Genomic DNA, 27,680 nt, shown 5'->3' with positions numbered 1-27,680 from the left:
AACTTTATATCTTCTGTCTCTTATCGTTCGTACTGCAACACCCGAAACAAGAATCCACCGGCCGCCACTGCCAGTGGCGGCTAATGTTAGCGTTGCAGCGTTGCGCAACGACCAAAGTATTACAAGAAAAGTATTATTATCAATAGTAGTCAAGAACAGAAAAAATACTTTTTTAATACCCGCATATATAGCCTACACTTTAAAAAACATATTTTTTACTTCTGTAACTGTCCGTTCCATTAATCCTTTTTAAAAATCGAAAATCAATCCGTCACAGAGTCTCTAATTTATATTGTGTTGCAGTGAGCATACAACGACCAGATTGCTTCAGCGCGGCAATTGGAGCAAATGTTAAGTCTCCTTTCCCCTATCTCAGAAGTTAAAGAGACTGGTCGTTGCAGTGCTTCTGCAACACAGCACGGTTTCCAGTGAACGAGGTTTTTCGCGCTAAATAAGATTTCTGAATTTTCTTTCACTAGCAATTAACAAATGGAATTTGTTTTTATGCATTCATATTTTTAAATTACGGGACCATACTGAAGCAAATCAATATAATAACAATTAAAAAAAGTGATTGCAGAATTACAAAATAAGGAAGAAAATATCTAATAGAGGAGAAAACAAATGAAAGTAGACCCGCATTTACAAGTTAATTCTTACAGGAAAAATTTGCAATTAAGACTTAGACAAAACAAGCAAAGGGCAATTCAGGAGTGTTCGAAAAAAAAAAAATCCAGTTTAAATTTACAGGATATCTTATGGCAGTAGTGTTGTTTGCACCAGATACATTTCCTCAATTTATTTTAAATTTTCCTGGATAAACTGTGAATAAAGTGTGTTCAATGTATTTTTTTTTTATAACACTAATATCTGCTACGAACTCTCTTCAGTCAACGCTGAAGGGGAATTCGGATCACTGTGAGGGACTGAGTTTGCTAGAATGAATCGTTCGCAATAATCTAGAAAAAATATTCAGTGAATCTACAAAGCTTCTGAAATTAATATTAACTGTACCTATGGTGTCAACAAAAGACGAAAAGTTTTTTTCCACATGAGAAAGAATTGACAATTTCAAGGAATTGAATGTCCCAAGAAAGGTTATCGCCATTGGTTATGCTTTCCATCGAAAAAGACCTGACAACAAGAATACCAGAGTTCAACCAGCATGTATTAGACAGATTTGCTCCAATCAAAGAGAGAATAATAAACTTACTAATTAATTAAGGTGATTAATCGGATAAAATGTTCTGCATTTTTTATTTTTTAAAAAAACAGAATTTTATTTAATTTAACATGTCACATAGCATTTGCATCTAAAGTTATGCTGATTAGTCAATGAGTCAACTTTATATCTTCTGTCTCTTATCGTTCGTACTGCAACACCCGAAACAAGAATCCACCGGCCGCCACTGCTTTATACCCAAAATGAACTAGGACTGTCCAGGCTATATAAAGAAAATGACGAATTCGCTTTATACTGTAGCCAAATAAGTGGTCTAGCGTTTCTTCCAGTTAATGATGTGTCACAAGGTATGCACTTGTTAAGAACTATAGCACCTGATGGAGCTTTAAAGCTCCTTGATTATTTTCGATTCTGTGTACGTGACATGCACTTACCGAAGGGTAGGAGTAAGGAGTAAACAATGATGTCGTGAGGATTAAGAGAGTGCCACCAAGATTTCCGCCGGAAGTTTGGAATGTTCATGAGGCAACTCTGTCTAACAATCCTCGTACAAATAACTTATGTGAGGGGTGGAATCATAAGTTTTCCCATTTGGTTGGACACAACCACCCAACGGTATGGAAACTCATACAAAGCCTACAGAAAGAGAATTCCACCGTTCATTCTACCATTTCCCAGTGCGAAAGAGAACAATACCCCGTCAAGAAAACTAAAAAAAGTTTATGTTGATCTGCAGCATAAATTGAGGAATCTGTGTGTGGATTATGACACAAACAAAAGATCTCTTGAGGAATTCTTGCGGGGAATTGCTCACAACTTTAAATTAACAACAATGTAAGTAACTAGTCATTCTTATGACTGCAAATTGATTTTATAGTCTATTTTACGGTATATTTTGTTGTATAAAATTAACGACGGTGTAAATAATTAACCATTCTTTTCTTATGTATTAGTATTGTAATGACGAAGATATTTATTAGTATTGAAGAATAAATATTTAGTATTCTTTCAGTTATCCAAATTAATGAATTTTTCATCATAAACCCTTTCCATGAAACAGAAAGTAAGCCATGTAAAAAGGTTGATTTTGGATGTATGTATAGCGATAAGAGAACTAGATTCACTTTGAACAAATTATTTTTATATTATTTGTTTTCAATCTACAGTATATTTTCTCGTATTACCTGACCAGCGAACGAGTGCGGGCGGCCGGTTTGGAACTAAAATGCAAGCAGCAGTGTTTCTAACCGGATTCCTTGTAATTAATCTATCACAGTTCTTTTTTGTCTTATTCGTAATGAACCACTTCACGCATATGCTCAAGTGAATACAGTTTCAAAAGTTATTGAAGTTATTTGCAAACATTTTAAGTGACAAGCAAGAAAAAAAGGAAAATACATACATCCTCCATATTAACTTGAGAATAAACAAACCTCGGTATTGTACAAAGGATCAGATACTCTCTGTGGCAAAGAGAACGAATTAAAATTGGTCGATTCGACTCGTTCCGAAGTTTTTGACGAGAGGATATGTAGGATGTGTACTCATTATTTTCTTGTGACTGTCTCTAGTATTTTTAAGTCTATAAAATATGCATAGGGACAAATTCAAGGGAAGCTCGGGGCAAAAAATCATCGGATGAAACAAATTGTAGAGTACTCACAAGAAACACTAGAACTTTCGGTAGACATAGGATCTCCCGTTTTCAAAATATAGGGTATGATTAATTGTATATATATCATATGATTAATTGTATATATGTTATATGTAATTTGGTAAGGTAATAGTATGAACACAAGAAGGAGCATTTATCAAAGTTTAAAGATACACAAGTCATTACACAATTTACTTCAATAATTAATATTATTTAAATGTTGTTATATCTATCTTTAGTAGACTCGTCGTAACCTGCAAGAATTCTGATAAATTAAAACTAAGACGGAAATCAGGACACATTTTGTACATAAATTTACAAAACGAGACGAGGAAATTTTGATTCGAGACAGGATTTTTACAAACATTTACAACACGAGACGAGAAAACCTGAATTCTCATCTCATCTTGAGGGCAACGCTATAACAAGCAAGTTAGAAATCAAATATGCACGATCATGGTTCCTTTAAGCTGCACTAAGCTGTAAATATACCCAATATCGCATTGGGGGTGAAAGGGGGGGGGGGGCGATTAAAGTGGAATGCCTGATAATTTAAGGTTCCTCATAACTCCAGTGAAATTCAGAAAAAAAAAACTCTGAATTACGAAAAAAGAAAACATACAAAATACATTTTCAGGGTAACTTTTACAGCCATTACGTTATTATAAGATTAATGCTACTTCTCAAACCGATTTGATTGAATATGTATTTGGATAACGAAACCACTTTCATAAATTTTTCAAAGTATCAGGTTTGAGTAGAACGAAGTTTGTCTTCCACTGTTGTTATCTCATTGCTCATAGATACCAGTGATGAAATAATTGATCGAAAATCACGCGGCCGCTTCTTACATCAATTCGTGAAGAAAATTAGTTCCAATATTAGGTACGGTACCTAAGTTCAGTATTTAAAAAAAAAAAAAGCCTCTTGCAACCATGCGTAGCACGTTTTAATACTTACACTTGAAATAAAAATATGACTGGATAAAGACGATTGCCTTTGTCTTTGAATTTCATATGTGAATAACAATATAGGGCTTTTCAGATAGAGGAGGGAGAGGGGCAGGTTTCATTAAACAAAATCGTACATCTGATATGTTTTAACTATAGGAAACTTGTACTTGCAGGCTAAACTCAGTTTTCTGAAGTCAAACAACAAATGTCATTAAGATGGTCAAGAGAATAACGTATCAGCATTATTATATACTACAGAGACACAAAGATACCACTAGGCCCCCAAGTTTCAAAATTATATTGTGTGTGAAAGCAGTTAGTAGATTTAATTCTTTGTCACATGATAGCTAGACCCTGAGAGAAATTCAGAGGGAGTCCACGGGAAAATTCTTTCGTCATAAATAAACGTTGTACTACTTAGAATTGTTATAAAACCAAGATATCAATTGGAAGATGGTTACAAAGAAATAAATTTAAGAAAAAAGTTAAGACATGGATAACTGATATTTACCCTCTTTTACGCTCTTGGTTCAATGTAGCTGTATTTATATGCTTTGGACATTAGAGGTAGAAGTGAATAAATCGAGAACCGTTACCTACTAACAAACACAATAGGTAAAACCTAAAAATACGAGCCCTAGGAGTTATATCTTTTGCCAAATTACTTCCTGCCATTCTCTCCTTTTGTCATTTCGTCCTCCTGCCTTTATTTCCTGCCATTATGTCCCCTGCCATTTTGTCCTAAATTCAAATACAGGGACCTGCCCCTAGGTCCATCTATAGCTCCACCACTGAACTGAACAAGAGTTGGTATCAATGTAAGTATACAGGGTGTCTCGTAAGTCCCCTGACATAGGATAACTTTGTTATTATCAGAGTTACAACAAAATGTAAGAGGAAAAATCATCTCCAAATATGTTGTTTTCAATCTAAGGTGAAGATTTTTTTTTAATCTGACTAGCCGCTTAAGCTGTACACTCTTTATGCGCCCAATGTTAAATGAAAATGCGTTGTCATTTACCTAGACCACAACGTAAGTGAATTAAGTTACTGTTTGAAATGGTGGCTGATCATCGACATGTCAGCGTTAGTGTTGCCACGAGACGAGACGAGACTTCAAGCTGTCTCGTCTCGTCTTGTGCAAAGCATGTCTCGTCTCGAAAAAATGTGCTCGTCCCGTCTCGTGTCTCGTCTCGAGAGGTTCTGTCCCGTCTCGTCTCGTCTCGTTTTGTCTCGTCTTGTCTCGTAAAAACATAGCAGCATACCATGGGAACGAAAGTAAAATGTAGCAGACTGCACCATGCTAAACAAGATACAACTAAGTTATTACCCAGAACACACAAGACAAGAAATGCCACGGTAGCTACACCGTGAAGCATTTACCTCTGGTGTGTGTGGTAGTCGGTTCGATCTCGGTTAGTGCCATGTGAGCTTTGTGGTGGACAAACATCGAGTGTGTGTGTTTTCTCGAAGTTGTCTTCTATCCTATCACTTCCTTCATTCCACTAATTTTTCCATCATCGTCTATTCGGAGTGGGCCAAAGTTGCCTAAAGGTCTTAAAAATAAATTCAAATAAGCTCACAAGGTAAGGACAAATAGTTTACAAGATAATATCTCTGCTGTTAGTTGTCTGAGGCTTCTCGACCCTGGCATTTTTTTATTTTTTATTTTATTTTATTTTATTTTATTTTTTATTTATTTTATTTTTTTTTTTACATTCTCAAACGTTGAAATTTGTTTCACCAGTTTCAATACACGAATATACAGTAAATTGCTCATAGGTACGTCGAAGATGAAGACACTAATGTCAAATAATGTTTACACGACAAGCAAAGTTCGATATAAAGGTGTCACAATCCCCGACATTACCGTATACTATCAGCCCACTTGCTTTATAGTGTCCGTATATATATCTATATCTATATCTATATCTATATCTATATCTATATCTATCTATCTATCTATCTATCTATCTATCTATCTATCTATCTATCTATCTATCTATCTATATATATATATATATATATATATATATATATATATATATATATATAGATAGATAGATAGATAGATAGATAAATAGATAGATATAGATATATATATTAGAGATGCAAGGGCTCGGAAAAAACAGGCTTTTTTTGGAAAAAACTCGGTTTTTTCTGCTTCGCTTTTTTGCTTGGGAAATTTTGGGCTTTTTGGAAAATTTTGCTTTAAACTGATAATGCAGACTTTATTTCGCTTCTCTACAACAACAACAACAACAACAACAAAAACCCATTTAAGTAGTGGTTGATGCAGATAATAATATGAAACCTCGAAAATAAACCATGAATTTCAAAAGGATTTTTTTAAATTCTTAACATATTTACATTGTGAATTCCAAAGGATTAATTAATATATGTAATAATATTTTAACGTTTTATATACAATAAGTACTTATAAATGATACACAAATAACTAGCAAAATTGTATGTAGTATTTTTACTTAAAAGTATCACATACCCTCTTTTTGAAGCAAAATAAAGAAAAAACATGAGAATAATGTGCAAATCAAGAACTTCGTTTCGGGTGGTTCTGTACATTCTTGAAATTTTTCAGTTAAGTTTTAACTTTCATATACATTGTATGAATATTTCGAACAAATGTTTCATTGCTTGATCACATACGTAATAATCTGTTACATCACCTATCAGGTGCTTCGGATCTGCAAAATAGGAAAGCTCCAAATTCTGTAATGCACTGACTGTTCCTTAAGCTTGTTCAGAATCGGGAAAGTATCGAATTTTCGGTTCATGGATTATATACTTAATGGACGGTTCATCTGAGCGTATGGTTTCCTAGGCTGTAGAATATATAACCACCATCACGGTTTACCCAATCCTGAAGGTTTCTGAATTTTTAACAAGAAAATTCAACATATCGTTACGAAACTTTTTTTTTAAAAAAAGAAAAACTATGGAATACAATTAAAAAGAGTGAAAGAATCAATCACTGTTCCAATTCACAAGAAAGACAACAAAATTGATTGTAATAATTATCGAGGCATTTCTCTTAACATTCTATTAATAAGATTGACCCCATACGCAGATGAAATTATTGGAGACTATCAGTGTGGATTTAGAAGAAATCGACCAGATATTTACCATTCGACAAATACTCGAAAAGAAATGGGAATATATTACCCAGTACATCAACTGTTTATTGATTTTAGAAAGGCTTACAACTCGGTTAGGAGGGAAACATTGTACAACATTCTTATAGAATTTGGAATACCGAAAAAGTTAGATTTATTAAGTGTTTAAAAGAATTCCAGAGTAAAGTCCGAGTAGAAAAATGCGAGCTTCCACGTCGAGATTGACCTCAAACAAGGATATGCGTTATCACCGTTATTATTCAGCTTTGTTCCGGAGTACGCTATAAGAAAAATCAAAAATAGGAACGAGGGCCTAGAGTTGAATGGTATTCACGAGGTTATGGTGTATGCTGATTTAAATCTGATAGAACAATCGAAAGAAATGCAGAGGCCTTATTAAACGCTTGCAGGGACGTGAGTAAATGCAGAGAAAGCTAAATACAAGGAAGTTCACAAGGATCGTAATACGGCAAATTATGAATGCGTTGAAATATCAATTAATACTTTCGACACAGTGGATACTTTCGAATATCTTGAATCAGTATTAGCAGACCTAATTAATACCCACAAAAAAATTAAATGTCGATTGAAATCAGGAAATTCTTGCTATTATTCAGTTCAAAATATTTTGTCGTCGCGAATTCTGTCAAGGAATTTAAAGCTTAAAATATATAAAATGATAATCATGCCTGTTATTCTTTATATAGAGACTCACTTTAATATTCGGCCACCCCATATTGTTGTCATTTATGTCAAAGGACGCATTAATGTAAATACATACGAATTTGTAAGCGATGACAGGGAACTACTATCATGTCTTGTGTACTATTTCGTAACGTGTAAAAGTTGTAAATGCAAACTATGCCTAACTAACTGCTATGTTTCTACAAACTGCCACTTTAATATTCGGCCACTAAAGTGACTTGGTGATCGTACTGCTGCATCTCCAGTTTATAGAACAGTATGATTGGGGGAAGGAACGTCGCATGTATAACTCATTTCTCGTCTTCGTGTTAGAAAGTGTGAGTGGGCAATGGATTTGCAGTATAACACTTCCAATGGGGCGAAAAAAGTTGTAACACAGCGTTTGAGCAGCGCCAGCTGGTCATTTTTCGTCATAAAAGGCACATTCCAATATGTGTATTGTCCGTCTGTGAAATATACCACGAAGTGCAGTCGGCGATATCTTGCGACGTTATAAGAACGAAGACAGGATAGAATCCGTGAAGCAGAAGAGTTGCCCTAGCAAGCTAAATGAACGAGACAAACGTGTGTGTGTGAGAAAATTAAAAAAAAAAAAAAAAAATTAAGTGCACCGAAGATTGCAACGGAATTGTTGCAAGGGTGTAGAAATGATGTACACCCAGAGATTGTTCGGAAAGTACTGAGAAACGAAGGATATCACGGAAAGGTAGCTAAAAAGAAATCATTTGTCAACAAAGTGAGCAGAAAGAAACGGCTTCAGTTCGCTAAAATCTACGTGCAAAAGGAACCAGGATGATTGAAAGGTGTTATGTTTGCTGAGGAAAGCAAATTCAACATTTTAAAGTCAGATAGCAGGGTTTTAGTGTGGCGAAAGGCTAATGAAAAACTAAGGAAACTGAATTTACTAGCAACAATCAAATATGGTGGTGGTAACATAATGGTTTGGGGGTGCATATCTGCTGTCGATGTGGATGAACTCAGGTTTATAAATGCTAAAATGACAAAAGAACAAATCCTGAGCATTCTAAAACAGACTTTACACAAGAGTGCGGACAAATTTGGAATCCGCGAGACTTTTAAATTTTATCACGACAACGACCCAAAACATAAGGCGTATGTTGTACGTGAGTGGCTTCTGTACAACTACCCCAAAGTTATCGAAACTTCACCACAAAGTCCGGACCTTAATCCCATTAAAAATTTGTGGGATGAACTCGACGCTAGAGTTCGGACAGTGGCGGTAACATCAAAGGAGGAACTTGAAAGAAGGTTAACAGAAGAATGGGCCAATATTGCTCTGAATATACCGCAATAATAACTGGAAATATGCAAAATCACTTGAAGGAGGCGATACGCAATAAAGGGTATCCAACTAGGTGTTAAAACATTTTTCTTGCATCGAAGAAGGCGACAAGAAAGTTCCACATTATATGGTGGCCGAATATTAAAGTGATTATAATTTTTGTGTTTGAGTTGAAATATTCTGATTTTTGTACGTTAGAATTAAAATTTTATGGTTTAATTTTTGTAAAACGTTGCATAAAATATAGAGATTTCACATAGTATAAACAATATTATCACTCTACTTTACTGTAGTTCATAATATAAGATAAAACACCAATACAATGTGGTGGCCGAATATTAAAGTGAGTCTCTGTAGTTTGAAACATGATCGCTTACGCTGGGGGAAGAACGCAGACTGAAATTATCTATTATATAAAAGAGAACGCACAAATCCTTTGTTAGCTCATCACGCTAATACGGCTGAACCAATTTCTTTCATTTTTGGGGGGTTATTAGGATTTGGACCCTAGATGGTTTTTATCATATCACTTTAATTTTTAATTACCAGTGTCTTGAGATAATTGACCATTCAAGTGTCCATAACGTACAAATCCTTTGTTAGTTCATCATAGGTATAAAAATAAACGTATTTATATGCAACCCGCATGACCGTGTCACTCGGCGGGTTAACATAAATGACAGGCGCTATAATGTTAACATTTACTGCAATTTGAAAGCGAAAAAGTAAAAATTATCTAAGTAACAAAGTTTATTGCGTTCCGGGGTGACCGCAGCGAAGCGGGGTGAACGCTGCTAGTTTGATAATAAAATTCTGAGACGAATATTTGGACCCAAGAGGAACAGGAATGGGGAATGGTGGAAACTTCATAAGTAGGAACTACATAATTACCAAACATCAATATACGGTTTACCAAACATCGTTAGTCATCAAGTCTAGGAGGCTCAGGTGGGCAGGTCATGTAGTCAGAATGGGAGAAAGTAGGAACGCTTTCAAAGTTTTAACTGGAAATCCAATCGGGAAACTTCCATTAGGAAAACCTAGGCCCAGATGGGAGGACAATACTAAGATGGATAAAGAAGAAATAGGAATACAGAGTAGAAACTGGATTGAATTGGATAAGGACAGAAGTCAATGGAGAGCTTTTGTGACCATAGAGAAAGAGAAAGAAAGAATACATTTAAGTTAAGCACAACAAACATGAGTGACTGGTTAGCTTTCGCGCTTCTATCGTGAAGTCCGGGATTCAACCCCGCATTTGACCATTTTGACAAAAGTTTACTTAATTCAATCTGTGAATGTAGAGATAGTGCGTGTACTGTGTGTCCTGGCCGACTTACTTTCTAATCGTTTTTAAATCTTTATTATTACTAATTACCGGCAGTGATGGATTTGTGAAGAGGGTTAGGGTGGGGATGTCTTTCGGATTGAAGCCTCTATCCCAAAATTACGGAATTTCTAAAACAAACTAAGTATTAGGCTTGCCTTTACTCATAAACTTCAAGCTGTCCTCAAATAAAAAAAGCATTAATAAGCATTAATAAGAAAAGCCCCTCCCAAAAACTTTTCTAAATCCGCCACTGATTATCAGTATAAAATGGTCTTCAAGGTTGTATCTGGAAGATTATAGCTGAATGTACCGAAATGAAACATTTGTTACGCCTGTACTTATAAACATAAGCTCCTCTTAAATAAAAGTTAGGAATTTTTAGAAAAACGAAACATTATTCAGAAAAAAACCACCCAAATATTTTTCTAAATCCGATACTGATTATTTCTATCAAATGGTATTCAAGGTTGTGTCCGGAAAATTATTGTTAAATCATTGCACAGCTATAGTATAACGGAAATGTGGAAGTACGCTCTGATAGATATATTGAAAAACATTAGTTTAATTATGTGCTAGAAGCTAGAGTACTAAGCTCTAAGAAATTAAACACGGATGACAACCTAAAATGATCTAGAGAAGAAAAAAGATATCGATAACTCAAAAGTCAAAATAAAGTTAAATAGCCTCTAAAATTGCCCTCAAATACTACATTATTCATGTTAGCTTTAATTCGTACAACATGTGCTCCATCCATCTTGATGGTGAATTTCAGAGCGAAATATGGCATTTAGGTCATGAAATCTTATTTAACTTTAGAGTATACTATAAGAAAGCTATTTAAACAGAAAAATCATGAAAATGAAAAAAGCCAAAATTTTCAAAATTCTCGTTTTTTTCCCCAAAAAAGCCGGCTTTTTCTTGCATCTCTAATATATATATATATATATATATATATATATATATATATATATATATATATATATATATATATATATATATATATATATATATATATATATATATATAGAGAGAGAGAGAGAGAGAGAGAGAGAGAGATGTTTGTTCACTTTGATTTCATATATTCCAGCCTTTAGGTTTCACAATGTTAACCCATACCAATCCAAAAACTACTTTCCATTTTAGCATGTTTAGATTTGTTGCAATTTTTTTTTTTTTTTAAAAAAAGCTTGGAACCAAATAATTTTATTGAGTAATGAAAAGTATTTGATTCAAATTTTATAGGTTACTGCACAGTAAGCTCTTCTTAAAGTGCCATAGTAATGGGAGCTGAACGACACATCGGAGGAAAGAATGCTTGGGGCCTGTCTACACCTACATGGTACAAATCTGTTCCCATAACCGAGGGGTGTGTGCTCCTATATGATGGTTGCCCCGTTTGTGTAACAAACTCATGACAGTACACCCAGATTAGTGGTTTAAAAAAATATTTTTGGGTGACCATTTTGGATTAAAGTTTCTTATATTGTCGTGATCTATTCGTTATCATACAACGTACACCTTCATACCAAGCCGAGCGGTCTGCGGCAATAGACCATCGGCTTGAAGGCCCCGGGTTGAATCCCGGAAGGGTCATGTGTATGGTTTTTAACAGCATTTGTTTTTCCGTATTGTGTCAGGGGGCGAAATCGTACGGGATAAAAGGATTTCAATCTGAAAAATTTGGAGAGAATATCCTCGCCGGGTTACTTTCATGGGAGTAAGGAATTAGTAAAAATATAGGATATACATTTTATAGCAGGGTTAAAAATATGGTTTGTTTATCCTATTTCTTTTCTGTTAATTATGTTCTTCAATGTTCGAATTTTAATCATTCTCATGATACTTTTTGCTTTCAACGGAGTTCCATGAATATTATACCAAATGTTCTTTACATTTTCAAGTTCGAATTGTTTTATGCGCCTGTAAGAAACCATTTTTGAATATAATTCAGGTCCTAATGAATATTATTGACGACTGGCGTCTCTGGCATGTAAAATTTTTGGGGGGGGGGGCATCAAAGAAAGTGTTTTAAATGGTACTACCTACCCTAACTTGTTTATTATCTTCAATTCCCTTTGTTACCTTTCTGCTTACCTTCACGGACCCCCTAAGGTGTATTAAGAACTCTTATAATTGTTTCGCAGCCTGAATATTATATTCCAAATAAATATAATGATTATTATTTTTATGTTATTCTGTCGTTAGTAACTAAATCAAATTAGAAAAAAAATCCAAATATTTTGTACTTCAAAATATTGGGGGGACGCGTCCCCCTCGTCCCCCCGCAGGCACGTAGCCAGGGGGGTCCGGGGGGTCCGGACCCCCCTTCGAGACCAGAAATGAAAAAAATAAGGAAGGATAAAACAAAATGAAATGACAAAAAGAAGGACCAGCGTTAAAAATTAAAAAGAAAACTACAGGAAGCTTTTGCTTACTCTTTCTTATGAGGAGATTTGTATTACGTGCAATATGGTGGCGAGGTAAGCGAGGTATTCTGGAAGAGTCAGGAAATTTGAAATTTCAAGAAAAGTTATGGAATTCTCAGAATTCCTGCTACTAGTCAGGGAGATTTCAAGCTTTCGAAAGCATAAGTGCCGTTGTGTAACAGCGTGGACATTTTTAATCATAACTTTTCGTCATCGCACCCTTGCAGTATCAGACATGTTATTTCAAGGACAATTTTCTGTTGTTCCTTTAATCTCTCTTTTGGAACCGATAGTAGTTGACGGAATAATAAAAACAAAAAAATTGTTGAAAGAAAGTTCTGTTAGCATTTGATTCAACAGAGAAAGGAACGCATATATTGTAAAACTAGTTGAATATACCCATGCTTCACACAGAGGCTATATTTGGAAGTCAACGCCTGTGGGAGTATCACCATTGATCTCAACGACCGCGAAAACTATGGATTTGATACTAATATCGGTCATTTTGTGCTATTTTTTTTACATGTCTCGGTATCCACCTCCCGCTGACTCCCGGCCCGCATTCTTGCAAGTCATTGCTAATGGAAGTGTCACCATTGATTTCAGCGACCGCGAAAACTATGGATTTGACACTAATATCGGTCATTTTGGATTACTTTTATATGTCTTGGTATATCACCCCCGGCCCGGAGCCGAATAGCGTGAATTTGGAAGTTAATGCGACTGGAGTTTCACCATTGATTTTAGCGACTGCGAAAATATGAATTCGACACTAATAGCTCAAGTGGTAGAGCGTTGGCTTCGCATTCGGGAGGTCGTGACATCGAATACCGCTGCCTAACATCCTGACAGAGGTTTTTTACGGTTTCCCTCAGTCCTACCAGGCAAATGCCGGAATGGCACCTACTAAACAGGCCCTTCTGGCCGATATCTTCCCAAATCCTTTATTGTTAATGTTGTTAATATTGTTAATGTTGTTGGATATCCAATGTAAAATGGCCTCTGAGCTGTATCTGGTGATTGTTAAATAAATAAATAAATATCGGCCATTTTTTACTACTTTTACATGTCCCGGTAAACGCCCCCTGGTTCGAATGTCGACAAAAACGTTTAACTCTGGTCTGGAGCCTGGACCAAGGTATTCATGACTAAAATTTGGTAACTCTCGGTCCACTCGTCTGGTCCCCAGGCCGCACACAGACAGACACACAAACAAACTCTTTATTTTATTTATATTAGAAGATAGTTCACAAGACAGTATTCAGTATGTACTTTTTGTAATAATTGAGGTCATAACGAAAGGAAAATTGTAATATTTTAATAAACAGGAGAAGGACGTAAATATTGCAAAATCTTTTTCAATACTTTTTTTTTATTATTTTGCTCGAAATTACTTCATAGTTTGTTATTGAAATACTTGCCAACATATCCTCATTTTATTGTCCTAACAAACCAATATATGTTGATAGTAAAGTAGTTTAGATAGATCGAGCTCCTGGGCATTCAGAATTTCATGTCACTCCCCCCCCCTTCCCGTTACGAAGTCCTGACTAAAAGAACCAATATATGTTCCATTAAAATAGTTTAGAGTGATAGAGTCCCTTTTGTGATGACCACAGTATTTCATGTCACGGACCCCCCCCCTTCACGAAATCCTGGCTACGTGCCTGCCCCCCGCCAGAGACGCTCATGTTATTGACTAGGAAAGGGAAGTATTCCCTTCCTCTCAACATGGAAGCAGAGGGCAATTTCGCACTTTGGTCAGATCAAATATTTCCGCGTAACAAAAGGAAGGCACCCTGTAAAACCTGTCACCTCCAGTGTTATTGTTAGTACCATAAATTTGCTGAAAGCATACAATTTGAAGGGTTCGTCGACAATATGTTTGCTTACTTTGTCCTTCGCCCGGCTTCGAAACGAAGAAGTGAATTTTACAACATGACTGCTGTAAGCGAGCGATCGGTAAAATGATAAAAGTGTGTTATTATGTGAGCGTGTGTATGTGTGTGTGAGAGAGAAAAGACAAAATTTTAGTTGCAAGATGACGTGGGCCTACTTCAATTGCCGTTTTCGATTTATTTAGCAAAAAGAATACCGCCACCAGAGAATAAAGACAAGTGTAGTCTGTAGCCTGTGATGAGTGTAGACTTTGCCCAGTTTTCAAATTGAATAGATGGTGGTGATAGTTCGATTTCTTGAGCTGGTAAAAATCTTCCTTGTCTTTGTTTTGTTTGTTATCATTTCAGCCAGAAATGAAAAAAAAAATGAATTCCTCAGTTTACAGCAAGGGGAAGTTGGGACAAGAGATTAAGGATGGTATTCCTGGAAGCTCATGTATCACGATTGTTTCATTCAATAGACAGAGGACACTTTTCTATGAAGGCTTTCCAACATCTTTTCTCACAAAGGGGATTTTCCTTTTGCAATCTATATGACCACTGGCAATTTCAATCTTGGCCATTCCCACCAGCGTTTTCATTTTCGAGACACGAGACGAGACGAGACATTTCACCAGCCGTCCCGTCTCGTTTTCGAGACGAGACAAATAGTCTGTCCCGTCTCGTCTCGTACGAGACGAGACACGAGAGATGTCTCGTCTCGTGGCAACAGTAGTCAGCGTAAAATACAGTAAATTCATTCAATTATTTTGTGGGTCCAGGTAAATGGCAACGTTGCATTTTCATTTAACATTGGGCGCATAAAGAGTTGACAGCCTAAATGGCTCGTCCGATTAAAAAAAAAAAAAAACACTTTAGATTGAAAACATCATATTTGGAGATGGTTTCCCCTCTTACATTTTGTTGTAACTCTGATAATAACAAAGTTACCTATGTCAGGGAACTTTTGAGACACCCTGTATAATAAAAGAGGTTGGTACATTTGTCGAAGTTCATTTAAGATCTTGTCAGTTCTAAAATACTGCGGGAAACTTTGGTGATGCCACCCCTTGTCACTCTATTTTTTCATCATATGTGTCACTCCTCAACAAAACCAGAATATACATGTATAGGATCGGATTATTAGGCTCTGTGAACTTTTTAGCTAGTCAATATATTGATACAAATCAGACGAGAACGATTACATCTCACGCAGGCGCATATTACAATATTCATCAAAATTATTGTGTATGGCAACACTGTTTTGTACGTACACTTGTACTTCCTTCTTTCAAAGAATTTGCTTTTATGCGATTTTCCTCAATGTGCGTGCGTGCAGTGAATGACGTCATTGCTAAACGAGATTGATCCGGTTTGGACTAGAAGCAAAATTTTGCCACGCTACATGTGTAATCTTCCGCCAGTACATGCAAGAAAATAATCCTTAGATTTGGTAAGTTGCATAACGCTTCCTGACTAATTTTATAAGATGGAAACATAGATATAAGTATTAAAAAGAGTGAAATCAGATTCTTTTTGACGTAGTGGATTCTTTATTCGGTAAAACTTGGTATCTGATCAGAAATTGACATGCGGAAGAATACTGTATGTAGCAATATGATCGAAAGTGATGTGTCCGGCTCGTGTCGGCCACAGACGTCGGCCTTGTTCGTCAGCCATCTTTGCAAGAGGTAAGGAAAAGATGTTGTGAGTTGTAAAGGCAGAATTTTTATGTAGCATTTTAAAGTATTTTGTGTTTCTACATACTTATTTGAAAGCAGAATTAATTGTGTATCATATCCGTGCATAAACTATTGTTATTTATGTAAATAACTTGAATACTGAAGAGATTAATTTTTCCCTTCCAGAAATACGGCGTCCATTTTATTACATCTGTTGAAGTGAAAGAAAGAGGAAAATATGTAAGTAAAATTTTAGCAAATAATACTTCAAAAGTGCTTTAGATTATATTACTGTATAGTAGTGTATACATATGTGTAGGATTAACTGTGTTCTAGTAAATTAGGCCATTTTGTGTGGAAATTTGTTTATATATAGTAATGTTCTATATGAATTCGGGACGTAGGAATTCGATCATAGAAGTTTAAACCTATGAGAATGTGTGCTGACCTAGTGGCTGGTCGAATTGCATGATTTGTGAGCATGATCCGTTTGAACATAGGTACGTACACAGTTTGAATGTCCGTGACGCGTTCATTGACTTGGATATTACGTTAGCGCTTGAACTCATGATCTGTACTTTATGACAAAGTTTGTTATTTAGCTAGTGAAGGATCAAGTTTATAGTAACCTTGGATATAGTATACATGAAGCTGCAGTGGTAAAATTTTAATTTTGGCCATTCATAGTTTCACCTCCTGAAGAATAGTCTTTTTAAGAGCGCTTCTTCACGAATTTCGAGTGTGTGGTTTACACACATCTGTGTGGCTAACACACCAGCTTTGCAGCTTTGAAAGCATGAATCTTCAGTTTTGATAGTCCAGAAGCAATTAGTAGTCATGGTAAAGTTTTGGTTAACCACATTTTTGAAAGTTTACGGGTAAAATTCAATACTCTGCATGAAAAGTATTTAATAAGGAACAAATTTCTGCAGGCGACAGAATTAAGTAAAAAGTAATTCAGCAGTATTTTAAGTTTGAGTGTAGGTTACTAGTGTAAAATCATTACAAGTGCTTCACGAAGTTTTTCATATTTACAAGTAGAGTGTTACTAGTGTGAAATCGTGTTATTGAAACTCTTGCAGTTCGTTTTCAGTACCCTCGCTTACATGTATGCCCACCGTCGCTGACGCGCTGTTCCCCTGAGCCTGCTGTGACTCGGATAGCACCACTGATTAGTTTGTGGTTTTCGTGCTCTAATTTTTATGCCATACATATGGTCTACGTATTTTTACGCAAATCCTAGAGCTAATTTTTCAACAATTAGCTCTACTTCTGGTGGCTCCCTTGAATCTTATCGATGCTAAATGGGGTCATTTTTTTTTCGCTCAGCGCAAATCTTTTCGAGAACATGAGGAGGAATTTAGGGATGGCATTTGATATCTCCCCCAACTCGTTTCATGGTTCCAGAACCGAGTACCTTGTTTTTGTCTAATATCGAGGGTTCATTTGATATAACAGTATGGATTTTTTTAATGCCCTGCGAGTGTAGTATGTTATTTCCATATGGTTCAGTAACGTCTTGTCGACGAGAATTTATTTTGCTATAGAAACTGCTCTGTTGGTACTATCCTTTGTGCGAGAAAAATAAAAGTAATGGACATAGCCTATGCACCGGGAAATTAAAATTGTACTTGAAGGTGACAGTATATAGATAAAATAATTTACTATAATCTTATTATTATTTTACTTTTGTATTGCCAATTAATGCTTAAGTGAAATTTTTTGTGTTCACTTATTGTTGGTACATACTTTAAAAAAAAAAAAAAATGCAGAAAAGCTAATAGCTGTCCTTGGCGACAAGGGAACAAGAAAGTGAGGTTAAAGGTAAGGGTATACGAAAAGCTATTTGTAATCGTGGAAAATTTCGATATATTTAAATAAGTGAAAATATGCTTTATGTATAAGAACTTCATCTAACAGGATGTCATTTTTATTTTCGAAGTTTTAGGTGAGATTCTTTTATACGAAGACTTATAGTTAAGTATTATGTTTTAAAATGTGCTGTGACGTAAATTTATTCTTGCTTCGTGATCAAAATTGATGCGTTCTAGTCAGTGTTCCAAGAAATTGATTTCCTCATTAAGTATAGTGTGATTTTCTTCGGATTATGAACTGGGTTGGTTGGCCTAAACCAGATAATTTTTAAAAAAATCAAACGGAAATAAATAAGATCAAACATGCCACAAACCATGTGATTTCATGAAATTTCCTCGCATTTCAAATCCAGAAACAGTTTTCCCAATCTATGGTTTGCGAACCACTTGCTGGGGAGGAGACAAGGGAACCGCGGGATATTGTACTTTACACTAGCTGAGTTTTAACGAATTCAAAAGAATATAATATCAAAAGGTGAGAGAAGAAATAACAAAATTATCAACCTAAAATATTCGTAATAATGTTAGGACCAACTGATCGCATTTTTTTTTCTCGAATACTTCCATTTACAAAAAAAAAACTGCATCTTCATAAATAATGTGTTTAGTGTTATAAAACGGATATATTATTTTATTAATAATACCGGTACGTAAAATTTATTTTTAAAATTTGTGGTACAACGGGAAGCCGTTAAAAATTAGTCACTACAATTTTCCCGCGAAATCGGAAAAATTAGGAAACGCTGTTTTAGATCTTTTCTCATACATTACAAACTAAGGAAGCATGAATGTAAATGCGTTTTTTAAAGTCAAAATTATTTTCTGCATATGTGTATATGTATCAATGGTTGAAAGCCAGAGTGCACTCAAATGGTTCGTATCTTTATTTACATATTTTATGGATATATAAATTTGAGTTGTCTTTATTTTTCTGATTTATTGGGCTACTCTAGAGTAAATTAGTTCTGTACTCTCTAGTACTTAGAAATTGCCCGTTTATTTTAATAACTCGTTTCACTCGGTGATTTCACTTTTGCAGTTGTGTATGTTTTTGTTCTCTGAAGTAACTTAAAATATTCACAAGTATGCAGCATCAGTCCATATTTGTATTAGATATCCTCTGGATAAGTGAGTAGACTCAGTCGTCTTTGTAGTCAGTGTCCCGCTTTCGAGTCCAACCGTTTCTTTTGGTCGCAGACCGGGTAGTGATTCGGATACCGCTCTGTCTCGAGTTGCCAGATTTTTCAGAGAAAAAAAGGAAGATTTTTCTATTTTAGGAAAAAAGTAATAAAAACAAGATACGTGATTAGTGAGAGTGTAACGTAGTAACTCAAAATAATTTTGATTGGAAACTCGGACGAACTTCAAAACAATTTCAATACGCAAAACAGCATAGCTATTACAATTCCCAGTGAGAGATCATGTGGCTCAGATTCAACATTAAGCTACACATTCTCGTCTGAATCTCGGTGCTGAATGAAACACTACATTCAGATCCAACCAACCTAGTATATGTCACATATATTTACCTTTCAACTGTAATTTAATGAAGATTGTATCTCCTAACAGTTCTACGTGGTAATCTTTCTAGGCCTATACTATGTTTAATTCGAAAGTAAGTATAGTTTGCTTAGTCATTTACCCGAGATGTAAGCCTATGGCTAGTTAATATGAATGTGGATTAGTATGGGCTAGTGAATAATTTTATCATCCTCATTAGTGTGTGTGTGTATGGGGGGGGGGGGGGAGAAGCAACTTCAGTCTGAGATCAAAATCTGAGGAAGTCAGTACCGATATTCATTTTACATTACAGGGCCCAGTGCTACCATGAGAACCCATTTTTGTAAGGGAAGTCTCCAATAGGCAGCATAAAATTACTTAACACTTTATTCATATAGCTAACTAGGTGTACACTTATGATTTGTGTAATTCACTAAGCAAACTATGTTAGTTTTAAAATTAAACAGGTCATAATGTACAAATATATCTGTCTACTAATCAGCTTTGGCAGAACATCCATGGTGATGGTCTTATGCATAGCTTCAACAAATACTATGAGTTTCTCAGTCTATTAGATCACTTGTAGCACCTACCAAACTCAGATTCTTTAGGCGTAACCGTTGAATTTCATGGCGACCTTTAGCGCAATCCAAAGACCTTGGAGAGCTCGCTCGCCAGTGTGCGGCCATGCATTTTGAATGCTTGGAGAAATGGTTTACGATAAGTCTCAATTGAGAAAACTGCGCGCACGCAATCTTTTTCACCCGTTTGCTTTGTTAGTGTGCGGCCAGCTGTTGGCACTCATATTTAAAACATACACGCACTACGAAGATTCATAGTAATCTGACATTCTGCTTGATTTGGGTCAAAATGCGCCGTGGATTTGAAACTACTGTACATACTGAGGAAGCAGAGAACTAAGTTGCTCCTAGTAAAATTGATTCGCAACTCTTGTCTACTAGTTTCTCCCTCAGTGTGCGGCCACCCTTATTACCAGGATTGCGTGCGTTGTAGATATTCGGCCCACAAGACTTGCCTTGGGACCGATCTGCGTTGCGCTTAAATGTGTTTGAACTAATCAAGGCCTACTTAAAGATTCAACTACATTCAGAGTTGGTGTTAAAATTAACGAGCCCTATACGCGAGTCGCAAAACAAGGTATGTTTCGTTTAACTTAGAATTGGTCTTCGTACGGTAAACCCAATGTTGAAAACTAAAATATCGCAGATGGCAATAATTATGTAGCCGATACAAGCAGGTTGGTGGACACCCCTGAACTCCCTAACAGTTTTGGCAACCGGTGTGATGTAATGACACATTTTCAGTAACAGTTATGAATAACACTTTGCAGACGTAATTGGATCAGTCGCCTGACAAATTACAGTAAAGAACTTACAAGACTAGTAAAGTTCCCATGACTGTAATAAGATCATGAGTAAAGTTTATCTGTTCATTTATAAAACTAACCACTGGTGTGTAAACCCTTTGTTAGCCAACCGTTGGCGACCGGTTGAAATAGCAACGAGCATGGTCAGTGCGTTGTATCCCTCTTGTCATATGAGGAGTTTTTCTAAACTAATGGCCGTCACGTCTTTTTAGTCGTTTTATTTCCCAATTTCTACAGGACGCTGGGTGGATCTCGAAAATTGGTATGCACCGGCCGGTCATTGTACCCGGGACAAGGTGGACATGTCAAATGCTCTAACCACTAGACCATGAAGTCTCCGTGATCTGTTTACATATTTGTAAGAAACAGCATATTCACATTCCTTTCTGTCCCGTATTTTTGTTTTTTTAAATTGAAATGCTATATATTTTCCACGTTTATGTACCAAGGCTATGAGAAACTGTGATTACAAGAGCAACCCAAAAGCATAATAGCAATTTAGACATTGTTGGTACCTTGAATATGGTTGTGGTTGTTTAATGGTCCGGAAGAAACTAATTTTGAAAGCATAATTTTAGAAAATAAAGCATAATTTAAAATATATAACACAATTCTTGGAAAATTCTGTTTAACTGCAAGTTTAACATACTGTATTAATATTTTTTAAAACTAATATTTAGAATACAAAATCATTGAGAATATAATGCAACAATGAAAAGCTTATTTTTATTTTTGTAAACATTGCGGTGTAATACTTTCATGTGCAGAAAATAAAGGAAAAGAAGAGTTTCCGCCAACAATGAATAGTATACTAGAACTCCATACTATATTGTTGTGTACCTCTTGAACACTTTCTGGTGGCATCTTTTACTTTTCCTTTCTGTATACGTGCACCTCTAAGGCGCACACAAGTGATAAAAAGAAGAAAAAAAGAAAAACTGACTCAAGTAAAGCATATCTGTTTACAGTGCATTTAGATGAAAGTATTGAATATGAAAGAAACTGGTTGCATAAAATATTAATAAGTAGTTTAAAATATTTAGAATATTTGATATATAGTAAATATTATGCATTATACACGATTAATGTAAAACGATGATTGAAATTAACAATAAAGCTTAATTTAAAAAAAATTAATATAGCATAATGTGGGTTGCTCTAATGGTTACATATATGGTAATGGTGAGAAGGGACGGGGGAAGCCGGAGAAAATCCGTGTACACAGTGTCTATCTACAACGAAGCCCACTCGGTGGGAGCTGGGATCGAACCAGGAAGGTGCACACACTGAGTCACAGCGGTCTCCCGAATACACATATAAGATAACTTTCTGAAGTACACAATTTAACAGTATATTCTTTACTGCTTAGCAATAGAAATTCTCCGAGAAATGCTAGCAAGAACAGATTTTCTGGTAACTTAAATTCAAATAAGGACTTGCTATATTATTTTCTTATTTATTATTTTCTATATGATGTTCATCTTGCAACATTTCGTTAAGATTTTTCCAATAGAAAAAAACTCAAATGAACAGTTGGCATTGATGTATTGTACCATATTTGCGGTTTTAAACGTCTTATCAGCAATACAAGAATGTTAGTAGCCTATATATAGATTGTAGATTAATATTACTCCATACTAACCCCAATATAGCATGGTTGCTTCCAGGTTTCGTGATCGAGAACAGAATCGCGACAAAGGTCGCTTTCGTGGAGGCAGCGAGAGACGACGAGGCGGCGGAGGCGCCCGTGGAGGTCGAGGAGGAGGCAGTGGGGGTGGCAGCGACTTCGGTAGAAACAGCTTGAAAGGCAAACAGCCTGGAGATCGTTTAAGAAAACCTCGATGGGATATGAATTCACTCCCTCCTTTTAGAAAGAATTTCTATATACCTCATCCAAATGTTAGCATCAGGTGAGTAGAAACGAATATTATGGAATTTGGTCTTCGTATGGGAAACTACTTAACGCTTATCACTGAAGACTTGCGAATTTATAAGCTGTAATTTGCTAATGTCAGCGTAAATTTCTCAACAGATATTTTAAAATTTGTTTGGCGAATGGAATTTGAAGCGATGTTCAAATAATTGAACTATTATTGTATCCACAAGTTTCAACTGTGTATGCTGCAAACCTAATAAGGAAGAGAACGTACCTATATTCAGTGTATGTTAAAACATTTTTTGTATAGTGTTAAAAAGATGTTAATTTCATCCGAATGTTGAAAACTTTTTTTTTATGTGGTTTCATTTGTACACTATTTCTTTTTTTTTAAAAGAAAAATATTACCCATTCCATAAAATTCGGGTTCATCATTACATCAATGTGGTGAGTGGCAGATCACGAATCATAGTAATTATATACGAAGATAATCTCATTACCGAATGACGTAACTGTAAGTTATGAAGATTTGTAGTTGGTATCTTCTAGTAGAAATACATTGCTTTTATTACAGATACTAAACAGTTTTGTTTGGTTTCCAGGTCTGCTAATGAAATCAGTGCTTATCGAAAGGATAAGGAGATCACTGTGAAGGGAAACAATGTTCCACATCCTAACCAGTTTTTTGAAGAAGGAAATTTTCCAGATTATGTGATGAGAGAAATAAGGTATGTATGAGGATATGTTTATCCAGCTGAGTATTTTTTCCTATGAAGTTAATGATTTAGTGTATGTCGTATGATCAGATAAAATGTACAGCACTTCCAGATCATAAACGGTTGGTGATCATAGTCAAATAAAATACCAATGCGCTTATCGCGTGAGCGCTGTAACTTTCAGTTCTTTGCAGTCACAGAAGATATCCAGCGCTTATAGATCACTTGGAGAAAGGGGTGAAATATAATTTAATGTTCGGAGTGTGCTGGGAATGGGAGCTCTGCTTACTTCGTAGAACACTCTTCTCCCTCCATGAGCCCACTGATCACTCAAAAATAAGAATGACAAGGGATGTAATTTGATAAATCGTTGGGAAGTTCACAGAAAAACAAACTACCTTTGTAAAACTGTTGTTTCGTAGGTAGCTCAGTTTATGGAATACACACAATTTAATTGTGAATTCTTGTAGTGACATAACTAGTCATTTCGTAAACAGGTCCCGCAATAAATAAATAAATAAAAACTAGTTCTACGAAGTTATTGAAAATTTTCAGCTAATTTCCCAGGTGTCAATTGTGGGAGCCCTATGATCAGTCAGGGCGCTCCGTTCAGTGCACCCACTGACATTTTTTCATCCCATTTTTTGCTTCGTTTTACTTTACCGAAATTTTATCTAAAACATGCAGTATATCATAGGGCAATATTGTCTGGTAGCATTGCATTGAAATGTAAGTCAGCAGTGTAGGTGGTAGGAATGCCGAAAATTAAATTGTTCCTACAGCTATTATACATAGCGTGAAGGTCAGAAATAGGCATTCATGTCTTTGTTCGACCAAGAAGCTAATTATTGAACTACCAAAGAATGCTTCTTACATCTCAAACATTTAAAACAGTATATAGTTAAGTTTCAGGGGGTTTGAATTCTAATTACGTAGATAATATAGATATTTGAGTTATTTTTTGAGATGCTTTACGTAGTAGACTGTAGCAGCCGAGCATTTTTTCTTTCTGGAAAATCAGTTTTCAGGGAGAAAAATATGGCCTTGTGAGCAGTTCAGGGAGAAACATATGGTCTTGTGAGCAGTTGAATGGTCTTCCTGCTACTTGTGTTTGATTCCCAGTGAGTCCAGCGATCTTGTTCTTGTTTTCCAGTAGTATTGTGATAAAACAAGATTTAGAAATTTATTTTTTAAGTTCTTTATTGATTGAATGTATGAGGTGGCATCAAAAAGTTTCGAGATTAGTTACGTCTACAAGAAAGTACTTTGTCTACATTTACACAGTATCGCACAACTTGTACAGCAATACAGCGCTCCCAGCGTTTTTACCACTGCTGGAATGTGTCTGAAAGTCTTAGCGTGTCAAGCACCCTCTGGAATTCGCGCTAAATCCCGACTTGGGTGTCCAAACTGCGACCTTTGACTTTATTTTCAATTTTGGAAGATCGCGAAGTCTGCAGGAGCCAAATTTGGCCAGTAACGTGGGTGCGGAAGTATGATCTTGTTTCTGGTAAGAAGTTAGGTATAACGAAAGCACGGTGATGGTACAGTCGTCGCAGAGTAGCCAGTTTTTCGCGCGCTACAGATCCGATCGCTTTTGCAGTGTTTCCGACAGACGCCTTGAAACATGACAGTAGTACTCGGTATTGACGGTCCGGCCCCTGGAGACGATGTGCATGTACTTGGTCGAACTATAGAATACTTTTTTTTCTTTCTTCGGTCGTGGAGGTGATGGGCTCTTTCATTATGAAGATAGTTGCTTTGTCGTAGTCATACCCGTACACTCAGGTTTCGTCACCGGTAATGATCCTCGACATGAAGGACAGGGCATTCATGACATGTTGACAGTTCTTGGCAGACTTCAACGCGGTTTTCCATCTGCTCCTGGGTCAGCAGCCTGGGGACGAACTCACCAGCAACAAGGCCGCATGTTCAAATGCCACGTGAAGATTGCCTGCACTGTTCTGTATGACACACCGACAATGATAGCAATGTTGTGGATTGTTCTACGACGATCCTCATGAACAAGTTGCTGCCGAATGGGTTATACATTTTCGGGTGTTTTGTTCGTAGAAGATAGTCTCGATCTCTCGTCTTTTGATGACGTTCTGCTCTTGAAGCGCGTGTGCCACTCAAAACACCTCGATCAACTCATTGTAGCATCGCCATACATTTGCCGAATCATGTTGTATCTGGCGGATTTGTCCAGTTCCACAGAATTTGATGTTCACTCGTCTTAACTTGCTGTCTATGATAAACTCTCAGATATGGTTTCACACATGGCTAGAATAGCACCAGTTGCACGCTCCCGATGTACACTCATGTCCAAAATGATTGTCGCATATCTATAACTGTCTTCTTGTAAGAATATAATTTGAGAACTATTTTGCAGCGTACTTTTAATACTTGATACTATGTATATAATCGGGAAATGTATATTTGTGGTAAATTTCATAGGAAAAGAATTATAAATACGAAAATTAGAGTAAAACAAGATGTTGCTAAATGGACAAGTTAGTTCTATTCTTATTTTCTGCTCTTTTGAGATTAAATTTTTCTACGTCTTTGCCGATTATACACCTAACATAAGAAATACCGGGCGAATTCGTTACCATATGTTCCTATAACATATTGATAGAAACGAGACAATAATTTTGGACATGAGTACATAGAACAGGGCCTCTTGACACTGACTTACGAAGATCGATGCTCCCTGTGCTTACGCGCAGCCACCTATTGACGTGTTACAGAACTATATCGAAACTTTCTGATATCACCTCGTAATTTATGACACGTTCAGTGTGCTTCTATTCAGTACGAATCAATTTAGATTGATGTCAATAGTTTTTGCTCAGTTCCTGTTCCTCTTGTTCTTGGCATGCCTCCACATTGTACCACAGTGGAGTGTGTGTGCTTGTAAGAGGAAAAGTAATTGGAATTTATGCCTTCGGTGTTCAAGAGGACACAGCTTGAACCCCATCCTCGTAATTCCATACAGTTGCAGTGTGTGTAATCTACTATAAGTTAATTAACGGTTGTGGTTTAAGAAAACTGTCTTCAAATACCCGAGAAAGCTTATCACTTTCCGATAGTGAAGCTTAAAAAAACCTTACGTATTTCACGGATATTTGGCTAAATTAATATTGTTCGTGAAAATATTGTAATGCGTAGTAGCTTCTAAGGCTTAGTGTGCTACTCCTACGGGTGCTTTTAAAAGGAAATTGGTTACTCAGAATTCGAAACCTGATTGCACATTTCTTTTGCTACTACTTACTTCACTGCTGTAATGGTGGTTGTACACTTCTGTAAATTTAGTACGAAAATAAATCTTTGGATTTCCTGGTTTGCTGGTTTAACTTCAGTTTCTAAGTAAAATATATATACTTGCGAGAAAAGATCCGTTAGTATGATCCCAGCCTTCTAAAAACTGCATTTTTGTTTGTCCACAGAGGAAAAGTATTCTGAAATTCTTCTCCAATACGAACAATAGATAACAAAGTGTGGAAAATGAAATTCTAGTTGATGCATGATATTAATGTCGATTCCAAGTAGTTTATTAATTTGATCACGATGGCTCAGTGGTAGTTTACCCTGGTGCGTGAGATCTCCGGTTCGATTCGCGGCAAAGGAAGCTTGTGGAAGAGTGGAAGATATGTCCATGGGTTTACTTGGGTACTTCAGTTTTTCCAGATTATCATTCCACCAATTATTCTATCATTCACTTGTCTTAATCTATTTCCCGTAGTCGAACTGGCATATTCGTGGGATGTTAAGCTGAAAGATTTCAATTTCATTTTTAGTTTATTACTAAAACAATATAAAGGGAAAATATAATGTTACTCGAAGTTTTCATTCTAATCTTTGAAAATCAAACTTAGTGGAATAAATATTCTAATTTTATGCTAACTGGTAAGTTTTCATGTTTCAAACTTTGTTCATTTTAGGAGGCAGGGTTTTTTCGAACCCACTGCCATTCAGGCCCAGGGATGGCCAATCGCTTTAAGTGGTAGAGATATGGTTGGAATTGCTCAGACTGGTTCCGGAAAGACCTTAGCGGTGAGTTTTTGAACTTTTCTTTAT

At 36.1% G+C, this 27,680-nt stretch overlaps 1 protein-coding gene across 5 annotated transcripts in view; it reads left to right on the top strand.

The window, feature by feature from the left end:
- The first annotated feature begins 15,926 nt into the window (after positions 1-15,926).
- The window catches only part of LOC145680579 (uncharacterized), a 43,432-nt gene continuing 31,678 nt past the window's right edge, over positions 15,927-27,680 (top strand). Inside the window, exons 1-5 of one of the 5 annotated variants that reach the window (XM_081751225.1) lie at positions 15,927-16,018; positions 16,434-16,487; positions 22,661-22,918; positions 23,487-23,612; positions 27,545-27,656. In XM_081751225.1, the coding sequence (XP_081607351.1) occupies positions 22,662-22,918; positions 23,487-23,612; positions 27,545-27,656 (495 nt within the window). In that variant the 5' untranslated portion in view covers positions 15,927-16,018; positions 16,434-16,487; position 22,661. Of the gene's footprint in view, positions 16,019-16,155; positions 16,257-16,433; positions 16,488-22,660; positions 22,919-23,486; positions 23,613-27,544; positions 27,657-27,680 lie in introns of those variants that run through there. The other 4 variants (XM_081751227.1, XM_081751224.1, XM_081751226.1 and 1 more) reach the window with 4 other exon arrangements.

The sequence above is a fragment of the Thermobia domestica genome, chromosome 3 (genome assembly GCF_964235325.1).
Source record: "Thermobia domestica chromosome 3, izTheDome1.hap1.1, whole genome shotgun sequence".
In the NCBI taxonomy this organism is placed as follows: Eukaryota; Metazoa; Arthropoda; class Insecta; order Zygentoma; family Lepismatidae; genus Thermobia; species Thermobia domestica.
The sequence above is the reverse complement of the archived record's forward strand: the minus strand, read 5'-3'. Positions and strand labels throughout refer to the sequence as shown.